Raw genomic sequence first — 24,772 nt, 5'->3', positions numbered from 1 at the left:
TATTAGCAACTCAAAATTCAAGAATACACGCACCCAGAGAAAGAAATGAAGTAGACGGGACGAGCGCTTCATTTTTCACAGGACAGCTTCATTTTGGACGCGGCTCTCAGGCGCGCCAAAGCTATCCAGCCGGTCTGATTGGCGTTGTCAAGGGCAGCTGAAAAGAAGGCGTGGTATACTTACGATCGCTTCCGTCCGATGGCGCCAGCGGCACAATAATATGTCCCCATGCTTGCGTGTTGCCCTGCCGCCCTGCCTACATACTTAAAACCTGCTGGTTTGTGTCTTGAGCTAAACAGCTGCACGCTCTCCTAATATATTCTCTGTGTATTGATTATCGTAGGCCGTCACGTGGAGTACATTCGACATGCTGTGACACCAGGTTGCCAAAGAATACGCAACAACTCGGAGAAGACCTTGACAAAGTGCTGCTGGAAGCTTGGAATCGCCGGACATCCGTTGGCTGGCGCAGCAAATACACGATTGACTGGTCGAAGTCAGAAATTGTGAGCTTAATGCATGGCTAAAAGCATTCTTTAACGCTCGCGTATCATGTGGTACCGGCAAATATGAGCGCGGCTTTGACAACACGCTCCGTGCCTGAATGAGGTAAGCTGATGCTTTTATCATCTTTAGTCATCTCTCGTTACGTCAAATGTGCACGATAAAGTATGCGTCCGTAGACGTGCCGCTCACTCCGAGCTTAATTAGCTGCTGTTACTGTCAGGCTTGCTTTCTATAGATGAGGCGATGCGGAATCTGTGCGCGTGAGTCATGGATGACACAAGTGATTGGCTCTCTAGCCTGAACTTCTCTTTCTCCCAAGCGCGAGACGGGACTGAGCAACAAGTGCACCGTGTTGTGCGAATCCTCGGCCTGGAGTATCGACGAGGGTTTTGAACGGCCGGCAGAAAGGTAGAAAGTTGCGTTTCATTGAACAGTCGCACTTCGCAGATGGCAATTTGAGGCCCTTTGTTTGTCGATCTATTTGAGCGCTGTTCCAGAGCAGGCGTGCTAGTGGCTCCGTGATTCATACCGGCCGACGCACTATGGCATGCATTTGACCTAAGCCGTTTCGTGCCCTATTAACGTGACACTAGCGTGCAGGCCACCCCACGTGCATGACATGTCGCAGTTTCTCTCAAAAGTGCGACGCATACTGTGCCGAAGCAGGTGGCCCAGCCAGTTGTTTGTTTTCGTTGCCTTGCTCGACGTGCTACGGGAAAGCCTGCTGTGTCGCTCGTGCGTAATTTCTCGTTCTGTCACATAACAGATAAGGCCGACCCTCGATTTTTGTGCAAGTTCGTTTACTCTTGTGTATTGTCATTTTCAATGGTGTATCACTTTTAGTTTTTATGGCAGGTGTTGCGTAGCAGCACAAATGTAAAAACCCGAGTTGTTTTTAGTAATGTTCTTTTGAAAAAAAAAAATTAATTTGCTTTTCAGCTTGACATGAAAGCCACCGAGACATGAACAATCCTCCCCCGATCCTTCCAAGGAGGCCGCAACCACTTCCCCCCTCTAGCACAGATCAAGGCATTTCTCCTCCAATTTCCCTTGACACCAAAGTCCCATGTCGCTCTCTTTCATTCAAAGCACCTAAAAAAGACATGGAATCGTCAGAGCCTTCCAGCTTGAGATATGCACCAGATAGCTCCTTGTCCGCATCAGAAGTTGTGCTGGAGCCATCCTCAGCACAGCCTTGCTCATCTCACATCCAGAAGCCAATGGCACAACATTTCACAAACCCAATCTATTTGCTCATGGATGACAAGATGGAAGCTCCTGCCCGTGTGGAACAAGCACCTAGAGCAAACCGTGTGCCAGATGTCAGCGATACTGATTCTATAATGTTTCTGAAAAAGAACAGGCCAAAGCTTCAGCGCCAAAAGTGTGAGGAGGCTCCCAGCTCACCACAGTTACCACCCTCACTTTTTCCTCACATTTATGAGGATGTACCTCAAGGAGTTCTGGAGAAAAATCGAAAACTCATTGCCGACCAGGAGGCGCGTGGACCAAGCACTGCTGAATCTCTACCTGAATGTTCGAGTGCCAAAGATGAAAGCTCAAGAACTCCACCAGTAACTCCACAGGGCTCTCCTCAGGAGTTTGTAAAGCCAATACGTGATGTGAGTGTGTTTTGGAACCAGCCTCAGCTGTCACTTTCAGGTGTTTTCTACGAGTTTCCTGTCCATCGATCTCCTCCAAACAAGCAGGAGATGGTGTCACCAACCTACGACACGCCCCCTAGCCTCAGGAAGCAAATCTCATTGACTGACACTGAATATGAGAGTGTTGTGTTCAAAACGCCTCCATCGTACGAAATTCCACCTCCGCCACTTCCTGTCACTTGTGACTCATCGATATCGAAGGAAAGCAAGCTCTTGGAGGAGGACGACCCTAAATCTCCAGTGGCTGCGTGCACAATGCAAGAAGACTCACTTTTATCTTCCTCAGCACACATGCTATACGAAGTACCCAAACCTTTCCCAAGGCCTTGCATTTCACCTCCTGAAAACGCTTTCGTTTTCCCAGATTCATCCGAGCTCTACGACATCCCGCCACAAAGAGCAGCTTTTCCTTCACTATCTGATTCACCCAGAGACTCGGATTTCATGGATGCTTTTGATGTTTTTTCATCAGATGACATTGAATCTGAATATGTGCCATTAATAACTCCTCCGCCATCCTACCCACCTCCGCCACCTCCTGAACCAGAGCCCCCTGAAATACCCCCTAGGAATAACACTGCTGTTGTGTTGCCTGAAGCAAAATGCCTCCTCGAACCCCAGGTCCCAATTCCAGCTGTTAGGACCTCACTTGCAAAGCGGAACCAAGTTGACCAGCAGCCAGGATGTTCCACGCCTCTTTCAAACTCCGTAGATGAAGAAAAGGCCAGCTCGCATATTAAAACGGCATCTACCTTTTATTGGGCTCTTCTCCCAAGCCAGCACCCTGCCCCAGTTTCCTTCAAGGCCGACTTTGAACAAAGCCCAACCCCATCCCTAAGAAGTGCTTCCTTGAATGCTTCCCCGAGTGTACCAGACTCCCCGCAATTTGAAAGTCCACTTGGACGCAGAGCTTTCACTGATATGAGTGATCGCTGTCCCTCTAGACAAGATACTACATCTGCGACAAGCGACTCCTCTTCATTGCAGTCTGAAGATTGCTGGACTACAGACAAGCTGGACTTCTCTGGATATGTTTACAAAGCTGGATCAAACCGCAAAGGTATGACATTGGCTTACTTACTTTGCAAGCTCAAGTAAACTCCCACTGAATGTCTGAGTTAAGCTGTTGCTACAGCCTGTAACTAATTGCTAATTTTAGCAGGTATTACTGTTGCTTGAAACTTTGGTTTGGTTTTACGGGCAGGGTAGTAACGTTGGAGCTCACTTTATTTTTCAGACCTTGAGCATTACTATAAACATTAAAATATTTATCAACATATACTTATCTCTTATAGTGTTTATTGTGCAGTGTGGTGCTGTTCTGAAGTATGTTGCTGTTGCAAGCATTTCTTTTCTTTTTTTCTCTCAGTTGCATCTAGGTTGTACAGTCAGGCCAGCATATAGTGAACACTGTAGTATTACAAAAACTGCATGACTGTCAGGATTTCTATTCAGGCAATCATAGATGTGCGCAGCAATTTCCATTAGGAGGTGACACCATCTTGCAGCACCCTTGCCCTTTCACTTGCCAAACTAGACTTTTCTTCAGCATTTCCCTGAAGACAACTGTGACAGGAATGTCTCGTGTGTTATAGAAACGAAACATGTTTTTTGATCAGACCTTACTGGAAGCTTTACCCTCACTGTGACCTAGCTTGCTATGAAAAAAGTAAAAAAATACCATGACTTGGGGGAAGAGGCCCCCTCTTAGTCTAGCCTCTCCACAAATACCTGACTCAAGCGTGCTTTCAGGATACGATTCCCAACGGTGGAAATAAGATCCAATCGTAGCATCTGCTACAGCATTGCTTCCTGTATCGTATTTTGTTACAGGTAGTACAGACTCGCTCAATCTGCCCCTCGCCCACCCTGCTTCCAAGATGACCGGGGGGGATGGGGGCAATGGCCCCTCGCTGTCCACATGCAGGCACTGACATCACGTCAGAAAAATTTGACTCAAACATTGTTCACGGTTAACTTTGCATGATACTTTGATGCCGCTTTCTTGGCATGAGTCCTATGCAAGTGATAAACCAAATTGTGCAGTTAGAACTTGGATTACGAAGATGGCGCCGAATAAAACAACACACAAAGAAAAGAGACACGAGACAAGCACGTAGGCAGTGCCTACGTTCTTGTCTGGCCTGACAAGCAGCGCCTACGTGCTTGTCTCGTGTCTCCTTTCTTCGTGTGTTGTTTTATTCGGCGCCGTCTTTGTAATCATGCTTAACCAACTAGCCCACCAGCACATGCTTAGAACTTCGAGGTTCAGCCTTCTTGTCATCGCTTGCAGAGTTGCAAAGATCTCTCAAATTTTTCCCTACCGTCATCTTCATGAACTGAGTTACTTTTGGCTGATATTTCTGCCTAAGTGCTTCACTGTCCAACACCTTCTCTTCTCAAATGTGGTGTACATTGTACTAGCATGGCAGGTTCTATGCAAGGTATGTTATCATTGACAGTGAAAAGGAACACAGTGAGGATACTAAAGATAACTGTATAAATTTAATTTGCACTGTGCAAACAGGGCTCAATTTTGTAGTATGTATAATTTGGGGAAATCCGTTGGCCATTGCTGCTAACTCTGAATGCATCAGCCATGCTCACTGATGTTTAGTCAAGTTTGTTTATTCAAATTGCAGTGTTCAGGTTCAAATTGCTGTACACCTCAAGCAACTGGTCTGCTGTCAAGCCCTTGAAAACAAATGCTTGTGTTTGCTGGGCCGTCTAGAAACTGCAGTTTTAGCATAAATGCTGGAAAGACATGCTCACCCTTATGATTTACTCTTTCATGGTCAGTATTATAACACTTCAATTAATGCAAATGTTCAGCTATAGTAAACAAATTTGAGTAGCTGACAGGCTTCTCACATGCAGGTTCTGTAGTGGCATGCTTCTTCAGTGGAGGTAATGCTTCTGTCTTTTTCAGGATTCCAGAAATGCTGGTGCACACTTAATGATGGCTGTTGGAGCTACTATGCGTCAGACAAGGTGTGATTTATGGTTTTTGACTTTCCGGCATTCTTAAGCAATAACCTGGCGCTTACTCTGCACCCTCATATTTTATCTAGGACACCATTCCATTGGGCGCTTTGGCACCTCAAGACATTGGGGCAGTTTTTGCTGTAGCTGGAAATGAACCGAGGTAGTCTTCTTGGTTTCATCATATCTTGGTGTGAATCTGTTCCAGTGTTGCAGTCTAATTTTTTTTCTTTTAGTTAATTGTTTATGCTTCAAACAATGCTTAAACTTTCTTGTATTGATCATGATCTAGGGCAGCAAATGGTTTCAGAACCTAAAGTTTATGACAGTTATGACAGAAACTAAACATTATTTAGTTTCCAAATTTCCTCTCGGACTCAGGATTAAAATGAAGAAACAAAACTCATTTGTGAAAGCAAGAACTATGCAGTGCATAATTATAACATATAGGGTCTTAGGAACAGAACTCTATTACAGTCTAGACATTGTAAAAACAATTAAGCAACTTTCTGTGCCACAAGTCAGTTATGTACATACAGCATCCACTGCATAATTTGTAACTTGCTTAGAATTTCTTGCATATTGACCTATCGTGAGTCATTACAGGCTGCTCACATTTCATCAGCAGTGATAGTCGTCCCCTGGCAGACTTCTATGGCTCATTATGGCATTCACTGAAATAGATTTCTGCAGACAGTGGTTTGTAATACATCTAAAATAGCAAGGTGGAGGGCAGTCCAGTTATATAAGACACTATGTAGTAGATGTACTTGTTGACAAAATTTTTGAACTTTGCTATGTTTTCTGTTACACCAACACATTTCGAGCAGAGTGTAGTTTTCACCCTTTGCATGAAGACATGAATCGGGCTGGTTAGAGTTTTGTGTGATGTGTCTAAAAGTTTGTGCGGGGCAAGGGTTGGAAGGAGGGAGACGATGGACAGATGGTGTGCCTCATCCATCTTCATTTCTGCAGTAACTTGACACAATAAGTTAAAAACATTAAATTAAATTATAGGGTTTTACGTGCCAGAACCACTTTCTGATTATGAGGCATGCCGTAGTAGGGGTCTGCGGAAATTTGGACGAGCTGGGGTTCTTTAACGTGCACCTAAACCTAAGTACACAGGTGTTTTCACATTTTTCGCCCCCATTGAAATGCGGCCGCCGTGGCCAGGATTCGATCCCGCGACCTCGTGCTTAGCAGCCCAACACTACAGCCACTAAGCAACCACGGCGGGTCACAATAAGATTTTTGCACACTATCCCCTCTTGTACTCAACATATTGAAATAAAATTAAGACACTGTTTCGTTAGGCCAGCAGCTTAAACACTGCCAAGTTCCATACCATCATCCTCTTCAGCTGTTCATGTGTGTGATCTCCATATTAAAAAAATTTTGCACACCAACAAGCAGATGGCCAGACAAAAAAAAAACTTCCCAAAGTTGCTTTTGTTATTGTTATCTACAATGTATAAGCTGAAAATATGTTTGAACGAAACTTCTCTTGCCTTACTCATTGCGCTCGCTTTTTCCCCTCCTCTATATGGGGGGAGGGGGGAGGCAGATGGCCAAGGAAACCAGGAAACCAATTGTTGCCCTGACAAATACAAGTTCCCTTGTCGAAATGTCTTGAGGCTTACACTTCCTTTGTTTGCCCACTGTTATTCTTGGAAAATATCTTGATATTTTAGAATACTAGCCAGTGTATGAACAATTCTTTTTTTTTAGGGCATACATTTCGATCATTTAATGTTTAATGTCCTCTTGTCACCTCTTTGCCTTTGCATTCAGCCCAGCTACGTCCACTGTGCCCAACCTGTGGTGCTTCGAGATCCAGGCGCTGCAGTCGCAGAACCGACCCCTCTTGCTGGGTGTGCCAACGTTGCCCGAGCGAAGGGAGTGGCTTGAGCGACTTGCACATCTGGTGGCTCCGCAGACGAGCAGTGGTCTAAGTGCGCGTCAGTTGCACGGGGAGCCCAAGCATGCCGGCCGGCTGCACCTCAAGGAAGGCACCACTGGCTTCTGGCAGACGGCAGGCGTGGTGCTTCGCGGGCGATCCCTCGGTGTGCACCTTCCAGGGAACGTGGAGCAGATTGACTTGCGCAAGGTCATGTCTGTAGGTAAGCCAAGCCGTGGCTGCATTGAATAGGCTTGCGAGTAAGGTCTGAGGCAAGTACTCTGCGTGACATTTTCACTGGCATCTTGACGTCACTTGTAACCTTTAAATTAAATTAACTTGTTGGGTTTAATGTCCGAAAGCGGCCCCACTGTGGGCTATGAGGGTATGGAAGGGAAAATATTGTCATCCGCCCGAGTGTAGCACAAGGCTACAAAAGAAACCCATACAGATTTCTCAGAAAGAAAGCTTTGAAGTTGAAGAAGAATTCGTCCTGGTCTGTGGATCATACCCAGGACTTGCGCCTTCCCATGGTGGTTGCTTTACTGTCTCAATTAACCAGGAGGCTAGCTTTTCTTTGTAGCTCCAGCTACTCTCGTTTGGATCCTTCTTCCATCGGGCTTTTTTCATTGGATGGTCCTTCTTCAATCGGGCATGGGCAGATTTTCACAGAACTGATTTGCTGTGGCTATGAAGTACACTGTAGTGAAGGGCCCCTGGTTCATTTTTGCCACCTGGTGTTCTTTAACTCTTTCCCTACCATGGGGAAACGCTACCAGGTTACGCCAATTTTCTTTTTTTCTGAAGGATCTACTCCACTCAATGTTTTATGTAATACATAAACAGAAAGCAGAACAAATGCACTTTTCACTCATAAAAGTTTTATTAACGAGGTGTATGCCATAAAAAAGACACAAATTGCCAGAATCAAGATTTTGGGATAAAATTGAACAAAGTTTGTAAAGACGCGCTTGTACCTAATAAGAAATAAGTGTAACAAAAATTATGAGACATAAAAAATGTATTGCCATCTAATAGACACTATCTCCGAAAAAAATCAAACATTTTCATTCAGCAGGTATTCCACTACAAAAATTTAAGTGCAAGCACTACAGTTTCGCGCGTGTGGCTGCGGCCATGGGTGTGCCAGGTTGCCTTGCGTCGTCGTCGCTCTCAGAGTCAGTCTGACGAGAAAACAGCATCCTCAGAGTCACTGCTGCTCGATCCACCGATAAAATAAGCGGCAGACGCAGTGGAATCGTGAGATTCTGCGATATTTCAAAGTGCATGCGTCGCTCCCGGAGGCGGCCATTCATGCTTTCTCCTTTGGCGATCACGAAACTTCGGCGTGCGTTCAAAAATTAACTCCTGGCAGGGAAAAGGCATACTGCTTAGAAAACAAAAATACAGCTCTCCTCCACATTTTATGGCACAGACTATCCGTGAGCGACAGGGAAGCTCTCAAAAGCGGCGTTTTAAACCATCAATAGTGGGCGGCCATTTTTGCTTTCTACTTCAACAATTGCAAAACTTGGGAGCACTTTCAAAAATTACCATCTGGCTGTAAAAAAGCAAACTGCTTATAAATCAAAAAGATGCAGTAGTTATCTTTTATGTCCCATAGCGCAGTGTGTCTGTGAGCGGCACAGAAGGTCTCGAAAGCGGCGTTTCAAACCGTCGTTAGGGGCTTAACGATGCCCAATAGTGAAAGAGTTACAGGGCACCCAAAGCTCAGTACACAAGTGTTTCGGCACTCTAGTGATCAGAATGTGACTGGGAGTCGAATCTGCGACCTCAAGCTGAACGGCAGAATGGCATAGCCCCTGCGCCACCACAGTGAGTACTCATAATCTTTTCCATGGTATGTTGAACCATGTACTATTGGGCCGGAATCAAGTGTGGATGGGGAAAGAGCCCAACTAGAACGCCTTCTTTTCTACAAATAGAATGGTACGCCAACTAGAAGAGCAACAGACAAGCATTGGCTTTCAGTAATCTTTGTTTCAGAAAATGCGACACGCTTCTTTAAGAACACGATTGCATGGCTTTCACATGAGGCAGCTGACTACAAGATAAGCACATATACATGACATTCAGAATTTGCCGCAGTTGTGAGACCACTGACCCAGTATCCCGTTTTCACCTTGTCACGCTCAAACAAAGAGTAATATGTAAGTATTTTATCAGTTGAACTGGTGAAGGAAGAACCGAAGTCACTAAGATTGGGCTTAAGGTGATACAGAAATTAAAAATTACTAGTTTGGATCATGACTGGCAATCTTGCATTTACATTGTGTCGTAAATGATGTGAATGTGCCTCTGTCTCATAATCATCTGGTGTATGTGAAGGTCATGTGATTGCATTCGTACAATGTCGCATCTTACAATATAACAGTTGTTGAATGTCAGTGCTCACAGCTGTTTCTTCCTCATCCGCGAATCTGTGGGCTGTTGAAACTTGATAATCAGTGATCCACAAGGTCATCTTGATGTTTGAAAAAACTTGAACTGAAATCTAGATATATTTGCATATCAGTGTTCTCCATGTGCATGATTCAAACATAATTCATTGTCAAATACTGAATATGTTCTCTGTGGCTGGGCATGTTTAGATGCCTGCTGCACTGTAATGCCACATGGTACTCTCAGGTAAGCACATATCGAAGAGGGTGTAAAATTGGGCTTGTTGGTAAAACATGCTTTAAAGCTTTGATTAACATTGCAAGGATGCCAGAGGGGGCAGAAGAGAGAACACAGTGCTGAACAGCAGCGCTCTATTCTCTCTTCGGTCCCCTCTAGTGTCCTTGCACTGTTAATCAAAACTTTAAAACGTATTAAAGGTGTCTTTTTCTTCTTGTTTAAATGTTGTTCCAGCCCAGTGATACCTTCATTGCAAAAAAAGTTATATAACCCTTTTTTGGTGTCACGAACTCCATTTTCACACCATATGTTTGGTTTCTATGGTGTCATTTAGAATTGGTAGTACGGTTTAGTTCTATCAATACAAAATTGACTAATTCGACCTGCTTTCCATTTTGACTATGTTCTAAAGTCCCAGAAAGTGCCCAAGCACGTTAAACACTCCTCTTAATTTTAATATCTAAGAATTCCAACTTTAATATGATGGCAAGGATGGTCTTTAAAAGGAGGCTTGAAAATAAGCTAGGAAAATAAACGCTTCATGTTGAGTGTATCTTATGTTTTTCAGGCAAGGTCACTGCTGACCAGACCTACTTGACCTATGGAGGGGCTCAGGAGCGAGGTCCTTCGTTCCAAGTGAGAATCCCTGGAAGGGTTCTTTACCTTCAGGCAGACCACCCAAAGCACACAGAGTCGTGGCTCGCATCTGTCACTGCAGCATGGCAGACGCCTCTAGACGCACCCCTGTCTGAGCAATACGTCACTCCAGAAGGCATCCCTGTGGCAGTAGACCGCTGCATCAATTTCATCAGCACGCATGGTAGGTGCAGGTTTTCCTTATTGTCTGGAATCTTGCATTAATGTGGTGGTGCTGTCCACGGAAGGTCAATTATCAACAGACAACATTTGACTGCTGCATATTCTGGTTGGTGGAGTTTGATCAAACATCTGGTCTACTCTGCAGGCACCCTGCTGACTGGTATCTACCGGCTTGCTGGTTCAAGTGCCAAGATAAAGAAGCTAGTGGAACACATGTTGCAAAGTAAGTTTTTCACGGAGCATACTTATGTCTGTTTCGCTGTCTTCAGGTACGGTGTGCTTGGAGTATACGTTTACTGGGATGCTGGCTTTGTACACCCCTATGAAGATACCCTTGATCACAAATAAACATATTCAAGGAATTAAAACGTCCTTAAATATAGATGCACTCCATGAATTCCTCAAAAACTAGTACAGAACCGTCTAATGTCATAAAGATTTAAAAATCTCGGGAAGACTTGCAAAGGTTTCAACACCCACACATCACAAACAGCGTACAGCTGCCAGTATTATGTCTTTTACTTAATTGCTCATTCATGACTGCATCGTACTCATACCCTTGGACAAATTTCTATGGCAATGAAGAGAAAACTATGACGGCGCAGCTTCTGTGCATGTGATACTATGCCAAGTGTTTCAGCAGGGTTTGACAGCGCTTTCTTGGAACAGATACTGCATCAGTGTAGCTTCCATGTGTTACGGTTTTGTACTTGAGCAAGTGTGGAAGGGAAAAGCAGAAAACTCAGTCAGTGGCAATTTAGTGGTAAAAGCTAGAGAAATGCTTTAACATTACATTGCACCTCTTTGAGGTCCCGGAGCTGTGATTTAAACTGCGTTCACCGCATTGCAAGGTGTTGTTCAGGAGCTCACTCGACACACATCCTGCCTCTTTGAGGAGTGAAGTGCAGCTGACAGTGGTCTAAAGCAGACCTCCGTCAGTTGCACTGTATATGTATGTACAATGTGTCCCACATAATTTCTGCCAAAATTTAAAAATATGCAAGTGGCACGTAGCTGGATAGAGCCAAGCTAACATTTGATGTCGCTTGGAGCAAGTCAGACTATCTTTTGTATTTTGCCTACTTATGTAATTAGTTATTACTAATTTATTAATGTCTCAAAGCTTGTAATCAGAGCAAGATAGTCAATCAGAAAATTGTAGGCTATCATAAAAAATTCCCAATCCATCTTTCTATTGCTCAATAAGCGCTACATAAAAGTTTTTTCCGAGCATTAAAGAAAGGGCCTGCACGAAAAAAAAGGTACCACGGGACTAATTGCATGACTAGCCGCATGACAATCTTCATATGCTTTTGTGGGCTTCTTTGAAACTTTGATTACAGGAGCTTCATGTAGCATAGCTCCCCACTTGTACAGAGTGCTTGCTCCCAAATTAAGAAATGAACATTTTGTTATAAAAAGTTCTTACTGTAATCATGTTAAAATTTGGGGTTCATTACTGTTGCACCTCTCCATTTATGGTTTCATTACATTCATTCATTACATTCATTACAAAGGAGCATTGGTATGAATTTTTTGAAGTGGGTGTGCTGAAGCTATGCAAGAAAAATCAGGGACACTTGTTGCGTCCAGCTTTCAGCACTTATCTGTGATCATTGCTTGCCTTGTTCTTATTCAGATCCTTGGGACCTGCACCTGACTACTGAGGAGTACTCGCCACACGATGTTTCCAATGCCTTGAAGCGTTACTTGAGGAGCTTCAAGGACTGCCTCCTGACAAGCTGTCTGTTCAGTAACTGGATTCAGTCAAGCAGTAAGTTTTCTCACCTTGTCTTGTGGATCTTCTTGCAACCTTAAGGGACCCGAAACACATTTTTAACTAATCAAAGAGTGATACAGTATAACTATTAAATTACATCACCTCGTGAATCTTCTGCAGCAAAGATGTTTTGAATCCTTCAAGCACAAACAAAGTTACCATATTTACTCGCATAATGATCGCACTCACGTAATGATCGCACCCCAAACTTGCCGCAGCAATATGTTGTGTGCCAAGTCTAGCTAACATTGATCGCGCTTACTATCTGTCGAATGCTACGCGAACGATTCAAGACAAACCAAGCGATCTGCACGCACCAAACATTCTTAAGTAGATGCCTCATTTCATTACTTACATCACTTTCCGCACTTCCATGACTAAAAAAAACTGCAACCAAAGTTTCCTTTATTATGTGTAGGCTTTATAATGGTTGTGGTCAACAACAGCAAAAAAGGTGCCTTTCGATTCCTCTCGTCTGCACTCGTGGGCACGCAACAAATCACAAGCGGCATTGATAGTAGCCACGTTTACACTGATACGTTAAAAGTGTATCCTATTCATACGCCCACGCTTGTAACACAGCTAAGATATTCACCCACCCTTAGCGGAAACGTGCCATATTAGGATAGTAGTGAAGACAGATGCCGCAGTTTCCGCAGCATGCCGGCCATGTGTTTCTATGTCACTGGCAGCTAAGCGCGCCCATCTGTTTCTGTCCCTTCAAAGTGGACATGGCTACGTTATTGCCACAAACTTGCCGATATTAACGATATTATTCATTACTATGTTTCGACATATTCATTACAATGCACGTAATGTACTCACGAGAAGAAACAAAAATTGCGTTCGGCGTGTTCGGCTTGCTCCGCCGGCCGCCATTTTTGTTTTGGTGTCCCACAGCAAATGCAGGACGGCAAAAATTTTTTTTTTTTCTTTTCTCAAAAAATTTAATCCACGTAATGATCGCACCCCCGATTTTGCGGCAATTTTTCTGACAAAAAAGTGCTATCATTATGCGAGTAAATACGGTAAATACGTATAGTAGTTATGCAACCGATCAGCAACTTTCTTTCTCATTTCATTTCCACTAGTGTGATGGAAGCTACACAGGGGAGATGGCAAGGAGGCACTAGGGAGCAATGCCCCACTGGCCCCGCCCAAAGGTTGAACACTAGACAGCTCTTTGTGGCACCCATGGTGGCCACAGTATCTACGCTATGTTTCTCATCTCCTAGGCCACGCGCAGCAGACGCTGCAAAGGGGAGCTGTCACATGTATACCGGCAGAGCAAAGATGAAATGGTTCTGCTGTCTTTTTGAGATCACAGACATATATATTTTTCATTTATTATTGCAATAACAAATATATGTACACTCCAAGCGCATTTCTGCCGTCGGCGTCGCCGTGAGGTTCCGTATGCGTCAAAGCGTGTGAGGGTGAGCCGGTGAACGCGTTTGAATCTTGCGTGCGTGAGCGAAGAACGTGGCCCGGATGTGTGCCCTCTCCTGTGGCGCGCAAGGCAGGGGGGTCAGGCAACGGAGGAGGGGCATTCTTCTCCGGCGGCTGCTAGGGTGCCTCGATGCCCTCCTCGCCCGTCGTTCCGTAGAGAGCGGAGACAACCATGGCATCTACTACGGCGTTAGCCACACGAATCGTGGGTGCCATAGTGAATGCCTTTGGCGGACGCCATAGGGAAGCGTTGCCGGTGCTCGTGTGTTTTGAAAGCGATCTACGATTTGGCCGAAGTGCGCGCCTGCACGGGCCGCATCTTCAAAGCGATCTGTGATGTTTGCAGAGTGCGCGCAGTGCCGGTAGCTTCGTATGCGCTGTGCTTTCGACGTTTCATTCGCATTGAAGCGACAGATGCATGGAGGTCAATTAGCTCGCGACTACTGCCGCAATTCCTAACTCTGTTTTCACAGACAGTTTCCGCTGTCATCAAGCGAGATGTGTTCGTGTTTACCTGTGCACAGGTGACGCAGTGCTGGTTAATTTAGTTGAAACACATTGACGGGCTATTTGGTTTGAATCCATGATAGACTGTGTAAGCACGACTGAACAAGGACTTAGAAAAAAGCAGACACACAAAGACAGTGCTGTCTCTGTGTGTTTGTTTCTTTCTACGTCCTCGTTTAGTCATACTTACACAATCTATCATTATTAATTTAGTTAGCAGGTGTTTACAAGTTTATATGGCCTATAAAGCTATTACTATCCTTACTTTGTACAGCTATCTACTAATTTGCTATCGCAATCAGTGCTTCGCCTTTCGGGCAGAACTGCAAATTTTGAAGTCAATTAAACAATAATTGTATAACTGAATATGTCTTGCAGATCACAATATCAGCCAATAGCTGTTGTGGGTTCAGCCGCTTGCGATGATGTTGCATAACGACATAGCAGCAGTGCAAGCAAGTGCTTTTTCACGACTTTTGACATGCAATTGTAAATTCCCTGCTGGATGCAGTACAATAATATTTGGTTCTCATGTTCACAAAAGCCTAGTTAACAGATCAACAACATTTTTTTACTACTATATTCAAGATGTGTTTCAGGGCCCGTTTAAAATGTACATCCATCCACAACTGCCATGCAGACCATGCAAAGTTGTGAAGAGGCACAACCACAGACATTTTATTTGCTCATTGTCTAGCTTCTTGCTCTTAAATAGCCAGGCCTCTTGTCACTGCAAGGCTTACAGGGCTCTTCTGGAATTTTTTATTTATAGCCATAAAAATTGGTCTGCAGGGCTTTCTTGCAGGATATTGCATGATTGGACATGTTGTGTTATTTCTCCCTTTTTCTCTTCTTTCACTTCTTCAGGCAGGTAGGCATGGTCTTCCTTTTCTGGGACCTAGTGGTGCTTGTTTGTTGTTATGCTCATAATAATTATTGGGTCATTAAAATAGTGAAATTTCAAGTAAACACAAATATTTAGCAGCCTGGCTTCAGATGTCAACTCAAATTGCAAATATTTTCCCCATGTATAAAAAATAATGTGCCATTGCAGACATGGTTGAGTTCCACCAAGGAAACAAAAGTATTTAACTGAAATTGACATCAAAAATCTGCAGGCACCTTAATAAGCTTTCGTTATTTGACGACTTATTATGCAAGAACAGCTGAAAGGCTGTTGCCTATGCACAGCAATAAAACCTCAAGCATGGCCCCTCAGAGCAGTGGTTGCCAGAATGGCTGAGCATTTCCTCATGAGTTGGCCGTCAGGATCAGCCTCGCAGAGTGTTTTCTCAGAAGGTTCCAAAGCCATTTTTTCTTGTATATTTGGTGAAGTACGAGTATCCAAAAGCTCCAAGTAATAAATTGTCACACTGAATATGAACTGAATATCAAATATAATATCCAATTTGTTCTTGAAGTTTTGGAATTTTTCCACACTGCTAATATCGTAGTAATCATTGTGGGTCTAGGCACGTGATCTGTCCGAATTAATTGGCAACAGGATGTTTTACCGCATGGTTTTGGTATAGAAAAACTGTTGAACCAATTCAAATTTACAGCCACTACGTACACAATAGGGAACGTTTGTGAATTCAATGTTGTGCTCCCTGGTTACTGTGCATTTATGTTATATTCCAAGCACACACATAAAAAAAAAGAAGTTTGAAATTTTGAGGCAAAATCAGTTCTTAAAGATAACTGGATGTACTATCTATTATATATAAGTAGATATCCTGGCTTGTAAGTTTCCATTGACTGCCAAATGGTGATTGCATCTAACATTTTCTGTCTCGTTTTCAGAGTGTCAAAATCCAGACGAAAGGAAGAAGATGGTAAAAAACCTGTTGAGTGAGCTCCCAACAGTGAACTATTTGCTGCTGAAGAAGTTAGCCAGCCATCTCAAGAGGTCAGTTCAAATCTTACTGCTAAGCCAGTGCAGATCGAAATGTCCAGTTGCCACAGATCTCTTTAAAGGTGTCTTGTGACGACTTCTTGGATGTGCCATGTAAGCCTGTGAATATGTCAGCTAAACCTGGGGAAGGATTGAAAAGCGGGCGAGTTGGAATCTATCCATTCTTGGGTAGTGCACACAGAAACGAAGCACCAGAAAGAAAACAGGACAAATGCTGGTCTAACAACTGAAATATAAAAAATTTCAGTCAACGTTTGTCCTGTCTTGTGTTTCATTTGTGTGTGCACTCCCCAAGAATGAAACCTGAGGGGGCATTCTCAGCTGCTCACTACCAGGGATACGATCACTTTCACATGTCATGTGACTAACACTGGACACGTTGGCACCTACAAATGACATCATTCATCGCACAGAGCCAAGAACACTGTCTTCGCAGATGGCCAGGAATGGCGTCATCCATAGGTCTAACACATCCAGTGCTAGTCAGGTAAAATCTTGTAAAGTTGGTTGTAGCCCTGAAACTGAACAACTAAGAATGCTGTTCCTTCCCAGTCATTAAATCATTCCACGATAATAATCTGAGCTAGACTTTATATATCTCCACACATAAGCACAGAGTGCTTAGTCGTTGCCTTAAAGGTGGTGTGTTATTTTCTTTGACAGTTTTTAACGTTTCCTGTCTTTTGAGTGGCCTGACAATGACATTTGTATGTCAAAAACAGCTATTAGTCATGTTTAAATGACGTGAACAGTCTGTGCCAGCTCACCAATGGAAGCCACATTGAGCAGAGTCATGTTGAAAAGAAGGAAACTAAATAGCGATAAATCTAATCCAAAGTTGCAGATTAGGGCAAATAAAAAGGGTTGAGGAAGGTTGTGACAGCATGTAATTAGGAGCATGACTTGTTCTGTCTGAGCAAGGGCGTAGCAAGGGGGTATGTTAGAGCATCAGAACACCCTGTGAGTTTGGCCCCCATGGGAATCCAACTGTGAGTTTATAAGCTCATTGAGAAATTCCTGCTAAATAATAAAAGAAACACTAGGAAGAAACTAGGTACTGCTGTGGCTGAGTGGTTGAGCTTCTGATATACTATGAGTAATGAAATGAAAGGAAGTCTTGAAAGGGGTGAAAAGTAATGTGCAGCTGTTCAGAACTTCCCTGGAGCAGAGTAATTGGAAAATATTTTTATCTTGTCTCTCTCTGGTCGTGCCAACGAAATTTGGACAAAGAGTAGTGTAGCTGTGAGGTTATATTTTTCACTGATGATTGGACATTCACTTTATGCTTTTATTTAGTGCATGTCTGTGTTTGTGTGTGTGCGAGTACGTGTGAGAGAGAGAGAGAGACTGTAAAAGAAGGTTGAAGTAGTTGGCCAGTGTTTTGTGCAAGGAATTCACAACTGAGTTTTCTGGAAAGCACTGATTCCAAAGAAACATTTTGGGCCCCCATGTGAATCCAAAGTGTAATGCAAATCTCTACCAGCTTCTCTACCACCTCTGAAACACTGCTGATCATTTTTCTCACACACCATGTGCATCATTATGGCACTTCACTACATTTTGTAAGCAAGCCGTTGGTGTCTTGCTGGGGTCACCCATAGCCACAATGTTCTGTAAGACACAGGCATGCAACAAACTGGTAAAAAGAATGTAGTTCTACAGATGTGTTAGCGATGTGGAATCAGTATTATATGATATGCCTAGAGCATGGCAGTTGTTGAAAGTAGAATCGTGTGAACATTTTTCTTTAGTAATTTTTGCATCGGTGCTGCATCAAATGTTTAGTGTCAAATCTGTCGTTTTGAGCAGCTCACTGGCTTTCTTGACAGTGTAAATGGTGTTTGTGCTAAAATGCTACTGGCATTGATGTTCATCTTTGCAGTGCTTTACTAGAGCCCCTTTTAATTACTGTTCTGGTCTAGTTGGTGCATTAGAATAGATTGGCACCATAAGAGCTTCACAGGGGCACAACAGATTTTAAGAACTAAGGTAGATGACACAGACACTGACTACTGCCTTGCAGTTTATTCAAAGACACCTGATTCCAACATCCACTTATCATTTGTCTTAGCTTGTTTGCAGCTTGTGTACTTGCAACATGCAATTTATTCTAATTGAATGAACTAACTACCAGTTGATTAGTCCGCACCCATGCCATCCACCTTTGTTCTTGTTATTTCTAAACATTGAATCAATTAACCCAGCTTCTTTTATTTGTGCATCAGTTAATGCTGAACATACATTCCTGCCTTCTTTTTGTTTGTACGTTCAACACTAGCTGAGGTTTCTGTCTTGGCGTGTTTTGCATCTTTCTTGGGCTCTTCGGGTGTCCTTTTCATTTGCTAGTGGCTTTCATGGTTAGCTTGCTATAAGCTGTTCTGTGAACTTGTTATTTACAGCATCAGTGATCACAGTGACAAGAATTTCATGCCTGTGCTCAACCTGGCACCCGTGTTTGGACCGTCGGTGCTTTACAAGATGGTCGGAGACCTCGAGAACGAGTCGTCAACCAGCTCCAGCTTTGAGGAGAACAATGCCTCCATGGATGTTGTCGCTGACCTCATTTCTGGCTATTCCTGGTTCTTTGAGGTACAGTTATATTTTGGCAATCTTTCATAGCTTCCCATCTTGCGAGCAAAGTTAAAACTTCTGTTTAATCACTGCACATTCGTGCCTATCTGGCTTCAATTATTTCATACCCTGCAGAAGCCTCTGTGTACCAGTCAGGTGAATTATTGCACCATGTATCATCAATCTGGATGTCATGTCATGCAAAGTGAAAGCTTTGGCCAACCTGCCACAGTGACTCACTGGCTCTAGTGTCCTGCTACTGGTTGCGGGTTCAATGTTTGACTTCTGCGGCCATGTTTTGATGGGGTCGAAATGCAACAACGCTATGTACTCGGATTTAAGTGCACGTAAAATAAGACCAGGTAGCTCAACTAATCTGCAGCCTTACACTAGGCTGTCCCTCATAACCCACTATACAGTTTAAGGATGTTCAACCCCCTAATTTAATTTAAAGTTTTGGCCATGTTGCCCTTTGCTTTCATTGCAGCATCTGTGCGCAAGCACATGTGTATTTGCATTTCTGCTCAAATAAATGCTTGTAGCTACATCCATGCACACATCTTGATGTTGTGTGTGAAGTAATGCGATGAAATCACAAAGTTGTACATTGGCTACCCTCTGCATTTGAAGTTGAACAATAATTACTGGACTTCAGATAATTAAATAAATGACTTATTTTTAGGAGTTTGAAGTGGTGACAGTTAACTGTGTCTTTAGGCCTTTCATGTAGTGAGCCTGTAGGTCATTCAGAAGGCAGGTCACACTGTGTATTAAAAATGGAACATTCATCAATGTTGGGGCTGCCTTTACTTGCCAGGTGGATGCCGCCGAGATGGAAAAGGAGAAACGAATTCAGGCAGCCATGGATCTCCTTAGGGAAGCGAAAATTGCTCAGGTAATTGTGAAGTCATGTCGTTTTTCTTTTATCGATATTCTGGGTCATAATGCTTTTGCAACTTACATGGCACTCGTTATTTCACTATGGGTGGGAATCCTGCGCCAATTGCACCGTTTTGATACTGACTCAAATAGCTGCGCCAAATTGCGCTGAATGCAGAAAAATTACCAAAACTGTGCCTCGCTGCGCCAGAACAGTTTTGGCAGCTTTGGGTCGAAAGCTGCCGAGACCTCACTTGTTGCCCAAGTTGGCGAGAGAGGCCTGGTGAAGAGGTCCGGGGCTTCTCCGCACCTCCCTGTTGGTGGAACAGTCAGGTGATTATGCTGGTGTCGTTTTCGCGGAAACAAGTGTGCAAGTACCTGCGTGCTGCCAACCTTGCCTTTTGCTTTTTCTTCATCTTCTTCTACTTCTTCTTTTCTTTTTTTCTTCAATGTTACTCGAGCTCGCGCCACGACAGTACCTGCTTGCTGTTGACCACGATGCACAGCCCTTCAATAGTGACAATCGCAGTGGCCTCAAATCCTGTTGCGGTATTCTGTAAGTGTCAACCTAATGAACATGTCCATTTCGTCTACTGCTGAAGTGCTGATTGGCTGGGGGCGCCTGTCTTCCTCTGATGTGTACCAGCCCAGCCAATCGGAACTTCAGCAGCAGACGAAATGGGCATGTCCACTAGGTGTACACTTACAGAATACGCCCCCTCACTGATACCACAGCAACCACAGTGCTGCGCAGCGCGATCACTGCAACCAAAAAGAGGAAAGCTGAGGCTGCAAGCAGTGAGGGAAGGCACTTGTGGTGAGAGGACTTGGAAAAAGAGAAGCCTGGAGAGGATGAATGTCACTGCGTTTAGCTTATTCAGGCAGCTTACACCGAATCAGTCAATGTGAATTCCAGACGTCGCAGAATTCTAGTGAGCCTAGTGAGTGGCGAAGCAAGGTCAGTCACATGCTATATCTTAGTTTGGGCTACTTGGTGCTGTTACATTACCAGGAAATACCTTTGAATAAACCACTGTGGTGTTCACTAACCCTAGCTTCTTTACATATTCTGTTGGAAAGCACCTCTAGTTACATCACCAGTACTTAGTACAAAAATATAACAAATGCCTTCAAGACTCATATCAACACTTCTTTAATGCGGCAAAATGTAAGGTATTGTGACTGTTGCCCACAGTTAATCATAATAATGCTATAAATTAAAATTTCCATTCTGCAGACTGCTCCAAGATCAGAATTTGTCTGCTTCAGTGCACTCAGGAATGAAGGTTTACTTGCGTCAAAAATTTCTGCAAAATGATCTTGGACATTTCCACCTCTGTTTCATTTCAATTCATTCAGAGACCAGCTGGTGACATTCTAGTCGGTGTGTACGTCTACAGCAAAGATTGGGGTCACTGCATCAATGTCAAGGTAAGTATGTGTGGCTACACATTTACATATTTATTTATAAGTGTGCTTTAACTTTGACACATGCAAAACTTATATGAGCACATCATAATCAAAATTATAGGTCTTTGGATGCACATAGATTGCATATGAGATAATGTGCACCAAATACCAAAGATAATGTACACGAAAGTATAGGCTGGCCCTAAATTGTGCACCTAACAAACATTGATTATAGATTACAGGATACTGTTGTGCCCTCTGAATCTTGAGCAATCAGTGTCCTGCTGTACTCAAATACAGTTTGTTTTTATACACTTTCTCTCTCAACATTGTGAATGCAGTATTTATAAGCATTGCAAATGCCAACCTTATATGCACTGTGAATGCAAATACTATAGGAAGAACTTACTAACACCCTGCATAATTTCTCTAAAGGCTTAAACAACTTCATGATAACATATAGTACAGTCAAACTCCCTTATCACAATACCAGTTTTAACAATATATCGGTTATAACAATGACAAGCTGCTGTACCGTCAACTTTTGTACGTTTTCCAGGGTGAAATAACCTGCTTACTACAATTCCCCAATGCCGCATTATCAGTTATAATGGTAAAGTCTGGCTGCTGGGTGTCCATGATGAAAGGTAGTGAAAAGCAAAACCCTTGAAAAGCAAAAAGATAATGAGAAATTTGGGCCGCTGCACGATGGCCCACTGCCCGAACAGCCTCCGCGTGCTCGTTTTACAGCCTTCTCCACGCATCTCTCTCTTGTCCCCCTTCCACCCCTCCGAGCACGAATGGGCTGCGCCCATAGCTCTACACCGCGCCACCCTCCTAAACACAAATGGACTGTGCCAACTGCACTGCTCCCGGATAGCTCGCTGGATCCTCATTTAGCGCAGTTCTGTAAACAGCTTTAATCGCTCGCATTCGTCTTTGTTGGTTGTGTCGAAATCGTTCCTGGCCATGTGGTTTCTCAGCCTCGTTTGACTCGCCGCCAAAACGGAAGATTGCTGATGTGCCCACTGATCATCGGCAATGCACAACATTACCAGTGAAAAGAAAGCGCACTACTACAGACTTGGAAACTACCGTATTTACTCGAATGTAATGCACACTTTTTTTCAGATAAAGCGGGTCCAAAAATTTCGTGCGCGTTAGAATCTAGTACGAACTTAAATCTGCATTACCATATCGCCATCGGCTTTTCAATATGGCCGCCTCGTACGCGCTTCGAGCCTAGCTGCCGTAGCTTCCTCTGTGCGCTGTAGTAAGTGTGCTTAGGTTAGTCAGTCCACTGTCCGCCTTCCTGTTTTCTGCGTTTGCTCTATCAACATAGAAGTGCCGACTGCAAAGACATGCCGAGTTCATCACGATGCCGCAATTGAAAGGAAAACGATCATGTGTGCGGAGCGGAGACGGACGGAAATCGGGCCGCTTTACGGGCGTTCGGAGTTCCCGAAACTTGCGTGCGGGACTGGTGCAGACAGGAGAGGCGTTCTACACTGGCGGCTGCTACGTACGACGTGGCCGTGCAGCCCCCTTCTTGAAAGTGATCTGCGACAGAGACAAGAGTCTACATAGCTAGGCGCACTGCGCTGTGTTGTCGTCGCTTAGTTCGCGTCGAAGCGAGAGGCCACACAAAGGTCAATTCCCTTGCTCTTGCCACCGCACTTCCTCACTCCAGCATTTAAAGAATTTCCGCGATCATTGAGTGAGACGTGTTCATGTTTGCTTGTGCACACGTGACACCATGCTTGTTCATTTAGTTAATAAGGGAATGTTTAAAAGTTTATACGGCCGATAAAACTACTGTCCTTACTTTTTGTATGGCTGTCTGCTAATTCGCTAACGTAATCGTTGCTTTGCCTTTCGCACGAAACTGCGACTTTTTTTATTTATCGCAACTTTAGTGCATTGGGAGTAAATCTTTGTTTTTTCCAAATGAGAGTAAGTTGTATTTCTGTATAAAAGAGTGAGGTTCGCGGTACTGTAAAGGACTTTTCTTTCATTAGGTCACATTCAAACGGGTGCGCGATACAATCAAGGGCGCGTTAGAATCGAGTAAATACAGTAAGTCCTTCTAACCGATGAGGCGATCGTCTATGAACGTGCTTGCATCAGATAGCGATAGTGACAACAACAGCGATGACGCGGTAAGGCAGGCAGCCTCAACGTTGTCCTCACAGGAGGTCCCACAGATGATTAAGTGCCTCCCTCTGGGGCTTCGTTTTCATGAGGAACTTTCCGTGGAGCACCTGGATGCTTTGGAGAAGAATGTCAACAAGCTTCGTGTAAAGCATGCAAGGCTGACGGATATAGGGTTTTCTCATGCAAGCCAGTGAGAAGTACATGGCGAGATGCTTGTGGTGATCTCACCTCAGTGTTTCTTCTTGATTGCTCAAGCTAACAGGCTGCCATGGCAGCCTTCTCGCATTTTTTAAAAGGCCCCTTCTGGGGCCACCAAAGCGATGCCTCGAAGCAGCCCACATAACGCTTACTACCCGTGACCCCTCTTTGCAGTCATTATAGCAGTGCCATCCTTTAATGGCGACAGCCGTGGCTTGTTACATACGATCGGAGCACCCAGGAAGCAGTTAAACGAGTGAACACAATCAGCAGCTGGATGGAGGAAGGTGGTGAGAAGGAGCACTGTCCTTCTCACCATTATAGTTTTCTCACGTCAGCTCTTCCATCATCCTACTTAGATTTTTTCATGCAACCCGTTTATAACAATTATCGGTTATAACAATGAAATTTTTATGGCATTTCAATATTGTTATAAGTGGGTTCGACTGTATTCCCAACAGTAAAACAAAAAAATGCTTGCATAAATAATGTCGTGAACTTGTTCAATGTGATGCACAAGCAGACTAAGACGGGCCTGCCATTTTCACTAGAAACTGGGGTATCGCATGCACAAATCTTTGGCTGATACACTTTTGAACAAGAAAAATTTTAGTTATAAGACAGCATGTGTTGACGCTGGCGTACATGCATCAGCCACTGTGCTGGCATCTATAGACATGTAGAATCAACTTATAGGTTATAAATGACTAAGATGCACCAGGTGGGTTTGTACCATACACATACTAAATATAGTGCAGGTTTAACTTGCTGCATTATCGAACAGCTGTTACATGTGGAGCAGTGCATTAGCACTCTGCTTACCAGACAGGAGGTTACGATTTGCTTTTCCTCGCTGCTGGGTGCTGGTTTAAAGCCCTGCTGTACTTGGAACAGCCGTCTGGCCAAGTAAACTGGGCCAGTCTCGGAGACAGTGTGATGAGGCTGGGCCACTTTTGGAGATAGTGTAATCAAAGGTAGTGTTTTGGTTAGCAGATGCTGACACCAGTGCACAGTGAGTGCCCTTGCAATGGTTTTAATGTGGTTTGAACTGCCGCCCCATCCTGGAGGCAGTGCGACATTGTAACAACCGCACATCTCATAGGATTAAGCAATAGAGCTTACCAATCGGTGTGTCCAGCACCGTATCTCAGCAGGTCTGTCGGGAAGCTATCACATGACTTTAAAGCTTGTCCTCCAATGGTCTCTGCTGAAATGTTTTTAATTGCTTGGGTGCGTAAGGGTAGCTGTTATCCTTGGGACAACTAAAGAATGGGCTCGGTTGCACAGATATATTAAAAGTGAGGCAACATGTTCTTGCTCCAAGAAAAGTATGAATCAGTTTAGACAAAAATATTTTGTCTACAGTTTTTCATTTACACTTTTTTCGCTCAAGTGGG

The 24,772-nt window shown here is 43.9% G+C and overlaps 1 protein-coding gene across 2 annotated transcripts in view; it reads left to right on the top strand.

Annotated features, from left to right (window-relative positions):
* The first annotated feature begins 219 nt into the window (after positions 1 to 219).
* Positions 220 to 24,772, top strand: part of RhoGAP15B (RhoGAP_ARAP and RA_ARAPs domain-containing protein RhoGAP15B) — a 34,524-nt gene continuing 9,971 nt past the window's right edge. For both annotated transcript variants that reach the window (XM_050183354.2, XM_050183353.2), the window contains exons 1-12: positions 220 to 609; positions 1,447 to 3,231; positions 5,101 to 5,162; positions 5,243 to 5,316; positions 6,948 to 7,276; positions 10,262 to 10,513; positions 10,658 to 10,735; positions 12,152 to 12,286; positions 16,052 to 16,157; positions 18,563 to 18,752; positions 19,552 to 19,629; positions 20,973 to 21,044. In XM_050183354.2, coding sequence (XP_050039311.1) covers positions 1,470 to 3,231; positions 5,101 to 5,162; positions 5,243 to 5,316; positions 6,948 to 7,276; positions 10,262 to 10,513; positions 10,658 to 10,735; positions 12,152 to 12,286; positions 16,052 to 16,157; positions 18,563 to 18,752; positions 19,552 to 19,629; positions 20,973 to 21,044 — 3,138 coding nt within the window. In that variant the 5' untranslated portion in view covers positions 220 to 609; positions 1,447 to 1,469. The remainder of the gene's footprint in view (positions 610 to 1,446; positions 3,232 to 5,100; positions 5,163 to 5,242; positions 5,317 to 6,947; positions 7,277 to 10,261; positions 10,514 to 10,657; positions 10,736 to 12,151; positions 12,287 to 16,051; positions 16,158 to 18,562; positions 18,753 to 19,551; positions 19,630 to 20,972; positions 21,045 to 24,772) is intronic.

The sequence above is a fragment of the Dermacentor andersoni genome, chromosome 4, assembly GCF_023375885.2.
Source record: "Dermacentor andersoni chromosome 4, qqDerAnde1_hic_scaffold, whole genome shotgun sequence".
NCBI classification, from domain to species: Eukaryota; Metazoa; Arthropoda; class Arachnida; order Ixodida; family Ixodidae; genus Dermacentor; species Dermacentor andersoni.
The sequence above is the reverse complement of the archived record's forward strand: the minus strand, read 5'-3'. Positions and strand labels throughout refer to the sequence as shown.